The sequence below is a fragment of the Copadichromis virginalis genome, linkage group LG7 (genome assembly GCF_057382275.1).
Source record: "Copadichromis virginalis isolate Kocher_CV1m ecotype Utaka linkage group LG7, C_Virginalis_male_GT1.1, whole genome shotgun sequence".
Classification (NCBI taxonomy): Eukaryota; Metazoa; Chordata; class Actinopteri; order Cichliformes; family Cichlidae; genus Copadichromis; species Copadichromis virginalis.
Window position 1 is genome coordinate 30,187,572 of NC_140624.1, and position 13,152 is coordinate 30,200,723.

The window sequence follows — 13,152 nt, forward strand, 5'->3', positions numbered from 1 at the left end:
CCTTCAAGTTACACACTATGAAAGGCAGCAACAAGTTTAATATTCAGAAACCTAAAGTATGTATCAGCAGCAGAATGGAGCTAAAAATAAATGTTTGTTTCAGTTCTATGAAGCTTTGAGTATTTTGGATCAGTTGCACTGCTGTGTTTGTTGCATCATATTGCTGTAATTGTTTATATGCTTTATATATTCTGAGCTAAGTTGATCTATAGTGTTACATCATATTCTATAAGGATGTTATGTGTTTGTATACTTTCTGCCCAGTTTGACCCATTTAGCAGAAGCCAGCCTGTTTAAGGCTCTGATATCTATTCTGTATGACTTAAAGCAGTTATGACAGGGTCTGATTTTCTCACCCAATAAAGGAATATTAAAAGAAAAATATTTGTCTCTGATATATAATACATCTATATATACACTGTAACAGACACTTCTCTTTGAGTGAAGATTTAAGGTGATAGGAAATATAAATAAATGCAACTTGAATCTTTACTGAAGCTCAGTATTTGACACAGAGTTCAAGCTCACTGTTGTAATAACTAATAATAATTTATATAATAACTTTTTTTTTCCTTTTTTTTGCCTGTCCCGTTTGGCTCCTTTGCCATCAGAATTATTGTCTAAAGGTGGCGAAAGATGCCCAACGGATTTACTTTACCAAATTGACCATCCCAGCCTTGCCATAATGGTCCATTTGATTCACCTTTTAATGTTTATTTTATTTTCACTTGCTGAATACGGGACAGACTTGACTGGGGGAAAGAAAGAGGGAATTTATATATTTATATAATAACTTTAAAATTGGCCATATTATATTTACATTACCAAAGTGAGATGATGTCATGATCCTGGGTCTGTTGACCCAGCGTTTTGAGTATTAGTTTATGTAAGCCCTTCAGGTTTCCTAAGTTCATTTGTTATCATGCCTAGGTGTTTCTAGTTCTTATTATTTCCCCCTCGTGTTTCCAACTATGTTAAGTCTCCCCTGCTCTTCATGTGTTTCATGTCTGTGTCTTACGTTGTCAAGTTCGGGTTGTCATGTCTACGTCTCATTATGTTTCCTGTTTTATTGTGAAGAGGTCTGGTGTTTCTGTGTTCATCGTGTTCAGTTTTACTCTCCCACCGTGACGTCGTTATGTTCATGTGTCAGCTGTTTCTCCATGTGTTGCCACTTTCCTCATTATCCTCCTGTGTCTATTTAGTGTGTGTGCTTTCAGTCATTCTTTGTCAGGTCGTCTGCTCATCCATGTCTCATCTCCAGGTATCTCTGTCAGTTCACTGTGGTTAAGGTTTTTCATGTTTTGTTATTAGTTCACCCAGTTTAGGTTATTGTTTTAGTTTTCATCGATGCCCTATTATTTTGTACCCTCGTTGCTAGCCTCAATAAATGGCTTGTTTTGTTAATCCACACCATGTTTTGGTCTGCGTTTGAGTCCTCCTCTGCAACACATACGGTCTGCCCCAGCCAGACCGTGACAGATGACTTTAGTCTCATGAACAACATTAGCAAATTGTTATTAACTAGCTAATCTTAAATGACTGTTCAGTACAGAAATGAAGCCCAACAATTATGTTTTTACAGTCCTGTGGTCTCAGCCTCAGATACTCAAAAAAATCTATCAGAGCTCATGTAAAAACAAACAAACAAATGAACAAAAGATTTTCTCCTTCATTTCTGTCAAACAAAGCTGTATGAAAAATTTCCAGCTGTTAGTATCATGGTTGCTAGGCAACCTGGGCAGCGCGACGGAGGCTAGACCGTCCCATTTCACAATCCTACAACCCTCGCACTTCTGGCCTTAGCGGTGTTTGAGTACGCGGCCCTTGTGGACTGTTAAGGCTGCGTACTTAAAGGCTGCAGACCCTGAATTGGGATACAGCCCTACAGCTCATCAGGCTAGTCGGGGGAGCAACGCTTGCACTGCCGGTGTTCTGGGAATCCATCCTACCTGAAAAAACATCCTAGCCAATGTTTCTGCGCAGACGTGGCGCATTCGCACAAAACCAACGCCAAATTGACTTCTTTTTCTCTCACCCATCCGGAATACTTGTTAAGGTTATGGTTTAAAGTTTAGAGTAGGATGGTTTCTCAGAACAGGCTCCTCAACGCAGCCGGATTCCCAGTCTTTCCAACAGCCAGCTGTGGTGAGTAAAAAGGACATCGATTTTGTCACTGAACTGTGAGACAGCTAATGCTGCTGCCCCGGCCTGTAGCTCAGTTCGCTGTAGCTCAGCCGGCAACTCGGCCGTCTCTATCCTCTGCTGAACACTCGGGGGAGTTTAGTCTGCCAGCAGAGGATTGCGGAACGCTACCAGGGCTGGAATGGACTGACTGCTCTGCACAGCCCCAGCCGCTGCTTCATAAGCCTACTTCACCTACATCACTTCACCTACCTGTTGGTGCTGCAAATCCACCCAATCTAGCACCTGCAGCCGCCACACCACCATCACCATCGGCTCTACCACCTGCAGCTGCAGCGCCCGAGCAGGAGATCAGCATGCCCGGGGACCCACTCTGCCCAAGCAGTAGGTCAGCGCGCCGGAGGGACCCACTCTGCTCGAGCACGAGATGAGCATGCCAGCGGGACCTGCATAGGGCGCGCAAGTTCCTGGTGTCAGCAAGGAAGTTTTGCCATCGTGGGCGGCCGCCAGAGCTGCAAGGCTGCCACCGGACCAGGGGCAGGCTGCCCGTGCTGCTACGCCGCTACCCCTGGAACCGTGGTAGGCCACCGGACCTGTGACACTGCCGCCGGATCCGGGGCATGCCGCCGGAGGTGCAACGCCGCCACTCAACCATAATATTCTATTAGAGTGATTAGAGCATGCTGTTGGTATTACAGGCACTGCACTCCAGTGATTTGTATCATGTCTATCTAATAGACTCCAGTTTGTTAATGTAGATAGTACATGACTTAATAATTGATCATCAAATCGATTTACTCTGCCTTACAGAAACCTGGTTGCAGCCGGATGATTATGTTAGTTTAAACGAATCAACACCCCCGAGTCATTCTAACTATCAGAAATCTCAAAGCACAGTGGCAGCAATTTTTCACACCAGCCTATTAATTAACGAAAGCCTGATGCTTAGCCTTGTCCACCCCAGCTGTAAAACTCAGAAACCAGTCTTACTTGTTATCATATATCGTCCACCTTGGCCTTACACGAAGTTTCTGTCTGATTTCTCAGACTTTTTATCTGATTTAGTTCTCAGCTCAGATAAAATAATTATTGTGGGTGATTTTAACATCCATGTAGACGCTAAAAATGACAGCCTCAACATGGCATTTAATCTGTTATTAGACTCAATTGGCTTCTCTCAAAATGTAAAAGAACCCACCCACCACTTTAATCACACTCTAGATCTTGTTCTATCATATGGCATAGAAGCTGAACATTTAACAGTGTTTCCTGAAAACCCTCTCCTGTCTGATCATTTCCTGATAACATTTACATTTACAGTAATTGATTACACAGCAGTGGAGAGTAGACTTCATCACAGTAGATGTCTTTCTGAAAGCGCTGTAACTAAGTTTAAGAATATAATCCACCCACTGTTATCATCTTCAATGACCTGTACCAACACAGAGCAGAGCAGCTATCTGAACGCTACCCCAACAGAGGTCGATTATCTTGTTAATAATTTTACCTCCTCACTGCGTACGACTCTGGATACTGTAGCTCCTGTGAAAACTAAGGTCTAGGGATGGGTATCGTTTAGGTTTTATCCGATACCAGTACCAAACCGGTACTTTTGAAACGGTGCCGGTGCTTAAACGGTGCTTAAAGAATCAAGAACAAAAACTTTGTCCAAAAACCTCTCATGTTTAGCTGTTTTTTGTAAAAAGATAACAATGTTAGCCTTTTCTGCAGCTATAGGGCATATATGGTATCACTCTTGGCTGGAAGCAGTGCTTAAACAATGGAAAAATACCAACTTTGTCCAAAAACCTCTCATGTTTAACTGTTTTTCACTTTTTCTTTGGCCATTTTAGCCTTTTTGGCCAGGGTGAAGGGAGTATCTGCCATCAAACAAGAAGACAGCCGCATGTAGCTATGATGGTGTTTGCTAGTTCACCTTACGTGCATTAATGTAATAACGTGGTTAGCCTACTCAACGTAAATTACACACGAACAACATTAAGCTACTCACGCAGAGAAGAACGGCTGCTGCTGCCATCATCATCCGTCATCATTTCTGCTACACTGGCAGGGCTAGGGGCCAGGACTCTCCTCTTTGGTTTCTTGGGGGATGTTGCTAACTCTGGGTCCGATAACAGGCACCACACCCGCAGTAGATGTGCTCGGTGTGAGGTCTCGCAGCAAGCTATCAAATACGGCACATTTCTCGGCTTTTAAAAAAACGCTATGCGTCGCCAGGTGTTTCATCAGATTCGAGGTGTTACCTCCTTTGCACAGTATCACCTTAAAGCACTTGTTGCAGGCTGCTGAGTTTGTATCTTTTGCTGTGAAGTACAGCCAGACTTTGACCGCTTCGCCTTGGGCATTTTTAATCTGTACCTCTGCTCTAAAAGAACGTACGTACCTGGACCCGCCTACTACGCTCGCAAAGGTAAAATGATTGGCTAGAATTCAAAGTGTGTGACATCTCAGGAAAAAAAAGCACCGAAATGTGCGCTGCTTTTCGGTCTGGTTACTACCGTTTATGTCAGAACCGGTGCCATAATGGCACCGGATATCGGTACCCATCCCTACTAAGGTCTCTAATCAGAAGTACCTGACTCCGTGGTATAATTCTCAAACACGTAGCCTAAAGCAGATAACTCGTAAGCTGGAGAGGAAATGGCGTGTCACAAATTTAGAGGATCATCATTTAGCCTGGAGAAATAGTTTGCTGCTTTATAAGAAAGCCCTCCGCAAAGCCAGAACATCTTACTATTTGTCACTGTTACGGCCCTAGCTGGGCCTCCTGATACTGCCCTTGTGTGGGCGTGGTGTTTTTCTCCGCCTCCTCCTCTTTTGCTCCACCCCCCCGTCTCTCTCTTGCTCTTCTCTCTCCCCAGGACACAGCTGCTGCTGATTAGCCTCGTTTGCCACCTGACTCCAGTCAGCAATCATCCTCTGAGGCTATTTAAACTGGGGATGAGCTGTGAGCAGGGTGGCTTTTTCCTCGGTGGCTCTACGCGGTTCTGTGCTAGATTTTGGACAGACAGCCTCTTTCTGACCAGTGAGCAGACGGGCTTGTGGGCCCTGAGAGTGTCTCCCCGTGGTGGGGAGTAGGGTAGGAAGTGTGGGAAGTGCCTCCTTTTTTATTGTGTTTGTTTGGTAGTCCTCCTGCCTTTCGTGGCTGCGAGCGTTTTCTTTGTTTCTTTGGCGTTTATTGGTAAGACGGCGTTGCCGACCCTTTAAGTTAATGTTAACCTGTACCATTTTGTAATAAAGTTTTATTGATGCAGAACAACTCTGTTTGTTTTCCTTTTTCATTCTGATTCCGGACTCATTTGTTACTGGTCCCCTCTCTCACATGCCTAGACCCCTTCGGGGGGAACGTAACAAAGTGGGGGCTCGTCCGCGATATGACTGGAAGGAACAGCAATTGAGTTTTAGTGAGTTGTTTGCCGGTGGCTTGTTTAGTTGTATGGTATCTGCTGCGCTCTCTCTCCAGTTAGCAAAGGGGAGTGTCTAGCTGAGCGTAAGCTCCTCCTTCAGGCACTCATTTTTTATTTTTCCTTTATTATTTTCGGAGTAATCCCGGGTGGGGATTAGTTCCCTGTCGGGGGTAGGCTTGTCGGTGCTTTGTGCACTTGATGCTTAGCCTTTAAAGTTGCCTCGAGCCTGGTACACTCCAGAAGCTAACTAGGCTAAGATTTTAGTAGGCAGGTCTGGGGAGAGGGTCGGCGGTACTTTTATTTATTGGTTAACCTCTGGCCACATTTTTCCCGCCTGTTTCTCATTTGTGTATTGGAGGTGGTGCTTCTTTGTTGTTATTGTTAGCCTCAGGTAGTTTTTGTTTTAGAGTCAATGGCTACCTTTGATATTGCAGTGTTTAAGGGTGAGCGTGGTGCAGCGTCTCAGCCCGTTCTGCAGGCGCTAGCTCAAGCTGTAGGTCCATTGGTGTCGACACCTGTTGATCAGGGGCTGCCTGAGAACAAACCCATGACAGTGCCTCGCTTCGAACCCCTCTCCATTGAATCAAGTGAAGGCTCGAAGCTGGATGCTAAGCTCCGTGTCCGTCTGGCTCGTCTCCAGCTGGAGAAGGAGCAGCGTGAGAGAGAGTTCCAGCTGAAAAGGGAGCTAGAGCTTAGGCGTTTGGACGCGGAACTGGCTAGGGCTAGGGAGGTCGAATTGAGGAAGGTGGAGGTGGAGGCAGAGACAGCTGTGAGGTTGCGACAGCTGGAACTCCGGCAGGTTTCCCTTCCTCCGACCGCCTCCATTCGTCAGGCGGACACCCCGTTTGACGTAGGGAAAAACAGTCGTCTGGTTCCGATGTTCCGTGACACTGAGGTCGACAGCTACTTCGAGTCGTTTGAACGAATAGCCACGGCCTTGCACTGGCCACGGGATTCATGGGCCATTTTGCTCCAATGTAAGCTGGCGGGTAAGGCTCAAGAAGTTTGTTCCTCGTTGTCAGCTGAGGACAGCTTGGACTATGACAAGCTGAAAAGGGCTATCCTGCTGGCCTATGAGCTGGTCCCAGAAGCCTATAGGCAGCGTTTCCGGGGGTTGAGAAGAGGTCAGGGTCAGTCCTATCTTGATTTCGCCAGGGAAAAAGGTGTTCTTTTCGATCGGTGGTGTGCGGCCTGCAAAGCCACTGACCTGGCTTCGATCCGGGAACTAATGCTCATAGAGGAATTTAAGAACTGCATTGCTGAGCGCATCGCAGTAAATATTAATGAACAGAAGGTTTCCTCGCTAGAGCAGGCTGCGACGCTGGCTGATGAGTTCGCGCTCGTCCATAAAACCAGTGTCAGTAGGTATGACCGGCGCGATGCCCCAGTGAAGGTTAGTGATGTGCCAGCTACACAGTACCGAAAGGGTGAGGTACTTGTGTCCCATTCCAGTGTGAAACGAAAGTGTTTTTTTTGTTTAAAGTCTGGCCATTTAATAGCAAATTGTGGAGCCTACAAACAGAAACAGTCAGTCTTGAGAGTTAGGAGTGTGCCAGCTAACAAAGCTGATACAGGCGTGGTTTCAAGAGCCAAAACAAAGCTCTGTTTCTTCTGCCACAAACCTGGCCACCTGGTTGCTCACTGTTTGAAAGCAAACTCAAAGCAAAATCGATCTGCTTTCAAAAGAGTGAACTGTGGTTCACAAACCGACAAAGTTGCCAGTCCTAGGCAACAGTTGGAGCATAATTGCTCAGTGGTGTCATTTGGTCACTGTCAGAGATCAACTAATTGTAATCTGCCACCTGATGACGGTCTCTCGGGTCCAGATGACCTACAGTGTGATGGATTGTGTGTGACACAACCATTTCAACCTGCACCTCTGGCTAACCAGCATGCCTTTTGCCATGACCTAGCGAAGAAGTGTCAGAGAAGTGTTGCTGTAAGGCCTTCTAGCTGCCTGATGGGTTCTCCATATGTGATGGCTCAAAAAACATTTGGCTGTCATTTGGGACACTATGTTGAGGGACTTGAGCCAACCCCGTGCAGTGTTTTCAACCCATCAAAAAGGTCTTGGCAGATTCGGCAGGGTATGCCTAACCGTTATTATGGTGGATGGTAGGTGATATGTTTAAAAGCTGGGTAGGACGTTCTATGACAAACCACTGGTTTGTATTTATGGGAGGGGGTGTTACGGCCCTAGCTGGGCCTCCTGATACTGCCCTTGTGTGGGCGTGGTGTTTTTCTCCGCCTCCTCCTCTTTTGCTCCACCCCCCCGTCTCTCTCTTGCTCTTCTCTCTCCCCAGGACACAGCTGCTGCTGATTAGCCTCGTTTGCCACCTGACTCCAGTCAGCAATCATCCTCTGAGGCTATTTAAACTGGGGATGAGCTGTGAGCAGGGTGGCTTTTTCCTCGGTGGCTCTACGCGGTTCTGTGCTAGATTTTGGACAGACAGCCTCTTTCTGACCAGTGAGCAGACGGGCTTGTGGGCCCTGAGAGTGTCTCCCCGTGGTGGGGAGTAGGGTAGGAAGTGTGGGAAGTGCCTCCTTTTTTATTGTGTTTGTTTGGTAGTCCTCCTGCCTTTCGTGGCTGCGAGCGTTTTCTTTGTTTCTTTGGCGTTTATTGGTAAGACGGCGTTGCCGGCCCTTTAAGTTAATGTTAACCTGTACCATTTTGTAATAAAGTTTTATTGATGCAGAACAACTCTGTTTGTTTTCCTTTTTCATTCTGATTCCGGACTCATTTGTTACTGGTCCCCTCTCTCACATGCCTAGACCCCTTCGGGGGGAACGTAACAGTCACTGATTGAAGAAAATGAGAACAACCCCAGGTTTGTCTTCAGCACTGTAGCCAGGCTGACCAAAAGTCAGAGCACTGTTGAGCCAACCATCCCTTTAACACTAATTAGTAATGACTTCATGAACTTCTTCACAAATAAAAATTTTATCATTAGAGAAAAAAATTACCAATAATCATCCAACAGATGTAATATTATCTACAGCTACTCTTAGTACCATTGATGTTAAGTTAGACTCTTTTTCTCCAATTGATCTTTCTGAGTTAACTTCAATAATTACTTCCTCCAAACCATCAACGTGTCTTTTAGACCCCATTCCTACAAAACTGCTCAAAGAAGTCCTGCCATTAATTAATGCTTCAATCTTAAATATGATCAACCTATCTCTAATGATCGGCTATGTACCACAGGCCTTCAAGCTAGCTGTAGTCAAACCTTTACTCAAAAAGCCATCTCTAGACCCAGCAGTCTTAGCTAATTATAGGCCAATCTCCAACCTTCCTTTCATATCAAAAATCCTTGAAAGAGTAGTTGTCAAACAGCTAACAGATCATCTGCAGAGAAATGGTTTATTTGAAGAGTTTCAGTCAGGTTTCAGAGCTCATCACAGCACAGAAACAGCTTTAGTGAAGGTTACAAATGATCTTCTTATGGCCTCAGACAGTGGACTCATCTCTGTGCTTGTCCTGCTAGACCTCAGTGCAGTGTTCGATACTGTCGATCATAATATCCTATTAGAGCGATTAGAACATGCTGTAGGTATTACAGGTACTGCACTGCAGTGGTTTGTATCATATCTATCTAATAGACTCCAAGTTGTACATGTAAATGCAGAGTCCTCTTCACACACTAAGGTCAGTTATGGTGTTCCACAGGGTTCGGTGCTAGGACCAATTCTATTTACATTATACATGCTTCCCTTAGGCAGCATCATTAGAAGACTTAGCATAATTTTTCACTGCTATGCAGATGACACCCAGCTCTATCTGTCCATGAAGCCAGATAACACACCAATTAGTTAAACTGCAGGAATGTCTTAAAGACATAAAGACCTGGATGGCCGCTAACTTTCTGCTTCTTAATTCAGATAAAACTGAGGTTATTGTACTCGGCCATAGAAATATGGTATCTAACCAGATTCTTCCTCTGGATGGCATTACCTTGGCCTCCAGTAACGCTGTGAGGAACCTAGGAGTCATTTTTGACCAGGATATGTCCTTCAATGCACATATTAAACAAATATGTAAGACTGCTTTCTTCCATTTCCGCAACATCTCTAGAAATATCCTGTCTCTTAGTGACGCTGAAAAACTAGACCATGCATTTATTACTTCCAGGCTGAACTACTGTAATTCTTTATTATCAGGATGTCCTAAAAACTCGCTGAAAAGCCTTCAGTTAATCCAAAATGCTGCAGCATGAGTCCTGACAGAGACTAGAAAGAGAGAGCATAAGCATATTTCTCCTGTTTTGGCTTCCCTTCATTGGCTTCCTGTTAAATCCAGAATTGAATTCAAAATCCTGCTCCTCACATACAAGGTCTTAAATAATCAGGCCCCATCTTATCTTAATGACCTTGTAGTACCATACCACCCTATTAGAGCACTTTGCTCTCACACTGCAGGCTTACTTGTTGTTCCTAGAGTATTTAAAAGTAGAATGGGAGGGAGAGCCTTCAGTTTTCAGGCCCCTCTTCTGTGGAACCAGCTTCCAGTTTGGATTCGGGAGACAGACACTATCTCTACTTTCAAGATTAGGCTTAAAACTTTCCTTTTTGCTAAAGCATATAGTTAGGGCTGGACCAGGTGACCCTGAATCCTCCCTTAGTTATGCTGCAATAGACGTAGGCTGCCGGGGATTCCCATGATGCATTGAGTTTTTCCTTTCCAGTCACCTTTCTCACTCAGTATGTGTTAATAGACCTCTCTGCATTGAATCATATCTGTTCTTAACCTCTGTCTCTCTTCCACAGCATGTCTTTATCCTGTCTTTCTTCTCTCACCCTAACTAGTGGCGACAGATGGCCGCCCCTCCCTGAGCCTGGTTCTGCCGGAGGTTTCTTCCTGTTAAAAGGGAGTTTTTCCTTCCCACTGTCGCCAAAGTGCTTGCTCATAGGGGGTCATATGATTGTTGGGTTTTTCTCTGTACCTATGAAGCGCTTTGAGGGGACTTTTGTTGTGATTTGGTGCTATATAAATAAAATTGAATTGAATTGAATTGAATTAGATGGAGAGTTCTCTTCATACACTAAGTTTAATTATGGAGTTCCAGTGGAGTTCAGTGCTAGGACCAATTCTGTTTACATTATACATGCTTCCCTTAGGCAGTATCATCAGAAGGCATAGCGTACATTTTCACTGCTATGCAGATGATTTATTACTTCAAGATGTCCTAAAAACTCTCAACTCTGGATAGTCAGATAAGATATACCAGAACACCAATGTGCATTTTTAAAGGAACAGAAAGTGAAAGTCTACAACAAAGAGAGCACACAGTCATGGATAATATCTTCAACATAATTACCTGAGCAGGTGAGTTTCAGGATGTAGTCAAGCTGATCTGATATTGCACAATCCCTATTGGACAGAGGAGTTTTGGACACAATACAGGAAGACCTGATCAACCACACAAATTTGTATGAGGACTGTGCCGCTTCCATAGAAACAGCTGAGCCACAGTCCAGTTGTTCACACACAACAGCTGCTGCCTTCAGGGTCCAGGAATCATCAGAGTACCCCATTGGTCTCCATTCTCTAAGATGTTTTAACTCCAGTGTACCTGCACAGCGACTGGGTCCTCCTACCAGCCTGACATCATCAGACTCTGAACAGAAAGCAGAGAGTCATCAATAAACAAATAAAGTGAGTTTGAGCCAGATCAAAGCTGCAGCTCCTCTTCTACCTGAGCAGGTGAGTCCAACAGCTTTGCCAGGTGAGCAGCTGTTTCTAGCTGAGCCTGAGCTTCTACAGTCCAGGAGAGCAGACTCATGGCCTCCACACTGGAACTCTTTGCTCCACACTGAAGCCTCCACTTCTCCATAGAGCTCCCCCTGGAGGACCGAAGGAGGCCCACAGCCAAACTCCCTGCAGACCACCTCTGCATCCTTCTGGTCAAAGTCAGCTTCACACACTGAGGACCAGCTCTGGTTAGACTTCACCTCCAGTCTCCCTGAACACAGACTGGAACCATTCAGCAGCCTGACAGAGTCTGGAGACATCAGAGAAGATCAAACAGAGAGATCAGAGACAGCAGACACACAAGAAAAAGATGGCAGCAAACAACTATTCACTGATTCAACCTCAGCACAACTCCAAGATGACACTGGAAACATGTTAGCATCACAGTTAGATTTCATAATAAAAAAAAAAGCTGTAGTTGCAGCCCCAGCCTACTGGTTCCCTTTGTGGATGTGTAGTATTGTCCCTTTTTCTTGTGGAACCAGTAAAATCGGTGCAGCTGATGGAGGGACATGACATGGCCAGAGAGACAAATTTGTTGACATATTATATTTTACGTTTCTTTATTTTCCTTTTGATGATGATAGTGTATTATCCATCTATTTAAGCGCTCATTTGATGGTTTTATTCACAAATCTCCTTCCTGTTTTCATCTTCCCTCAACATTTGTTCTGTGAAACCAGTACCCCAAAAGACACGGTCAGATAGAAAGCAGCAAGATACACAGAGCTTTTTTTCTTTTTTAATAAAGCAGCAAACTATTTCTCCAGGCTAATTGATGGTCTTCTAAATTTGTAATACACAATTTCCTCTCCAGCTTATGAGTTATCTGCTTTAAGGTCTGCATTTGAGGGTTTATACCTGGAAGTCAAGTGCAACCCCAATTCCCAATGAAGTTGGGACATTGTGTAAAATGTAAATAAATGCATCAACACTACATATGAGCGGGCGGAGGGAGGTTTTGGAGTCTTCTCACACCCCCGTTCTCTGTGACCTGCTGGAGCGGGGGGGCCGGGAGGAGGAGTTGGCCGTCCGACTGGAGTGTGGGGCCTGCGGAGTCGGGGCGGTCTGCTTCTTCCCACCGCAGGGAAAAAGGGTAACACCACCAGGGTCTGGGTGCAGTTCCCCCCTCCAGGGGCAAAGGTACCTAGACCCGGTTCTTAGAGTACGCTTGGGGAGTGTGATCGTGTGTACAGCGTCTCTTTATGTCTGTCTCCACGTTGGGTGAGTGTTGAGTAATTGCATATGAGAGCATGAGGGTGGGAATGGATGTTTGTATCTGTGTGTGCCTGTATGTCTGTGTCTATATGTCAGGTTGGGTATCAGACGCCACCTCTCTGGGGACATCTCAGGCCCTTTAAGGGATGGAGGCCTATCTCCCCCCACCACTTCCCCTGCCAGTGGCGGACTCCCTCAGACATCGGTGCGTTGGTGGTTCTTTGTGTCCGGGGGTGGGCGCCCAGGTACACACCGGCTCACTCCTTGGTGGCTGCTTATCGGGGCCTGGAGCCTGGGGCTTCCTCGGGCCACTTTGGGGGTGGGGTGCCCCCGGCCTCTCGGCCTGGGGCTCGGTCACTCAGGCACAGCTGGCTGCCGGCGGAGCTCACGGGTACGTCACTGCAACTCCCCCTGGCTTCTGCTCCGCGGCTGCTGGGTGAGCCCTCATCTGGGACTCTCCTCAGCTCTTTCTGGGACAGTGGCGCGGCTGCCCCTCTGTTGGTCTTCCTTGGTCTCTTGTGTTCTGGGGGCCTCTGGATGTCTGGAGTCTTGATCTCCTCCATACCTGCTTCATGCCCTGGAGGACGGGTCTGTGGCTCCCCCACACCCTCT

The 13,152-nt window shown here is 45.9% G+C and overlaps 1 protein-coding gene across 1 annotated transcript in view; it reads right to left on the reverse strand.

Annotated features, from left to right (window-relative positions):
• The window catches only part of LOC146705307 (scavenger receptor cysteine-rich type 1 protein M130-like), a 65,920-nt gene that overhangs the window by 9,553 nt on the left and 43,215 nt on the right, over window positions 1-13,152 (reverse strand). The window contains exons 13-14 of the mRNA XM_085462952.1: window positions 11,267-11,572; window positions 10,889-11,188 (exon numbers count right to left, since the gene is read on the reverse strand). Coding sequence (XP_085319078.1) covers window positions 10,889-11,188; window positions 11,267-11,572 — 606 coding nt within the window. The remainder of the gene's footprint in view (window positions 1-10,888; window positions 11,189-11,266; window positions 11,573-13,152) is intronic.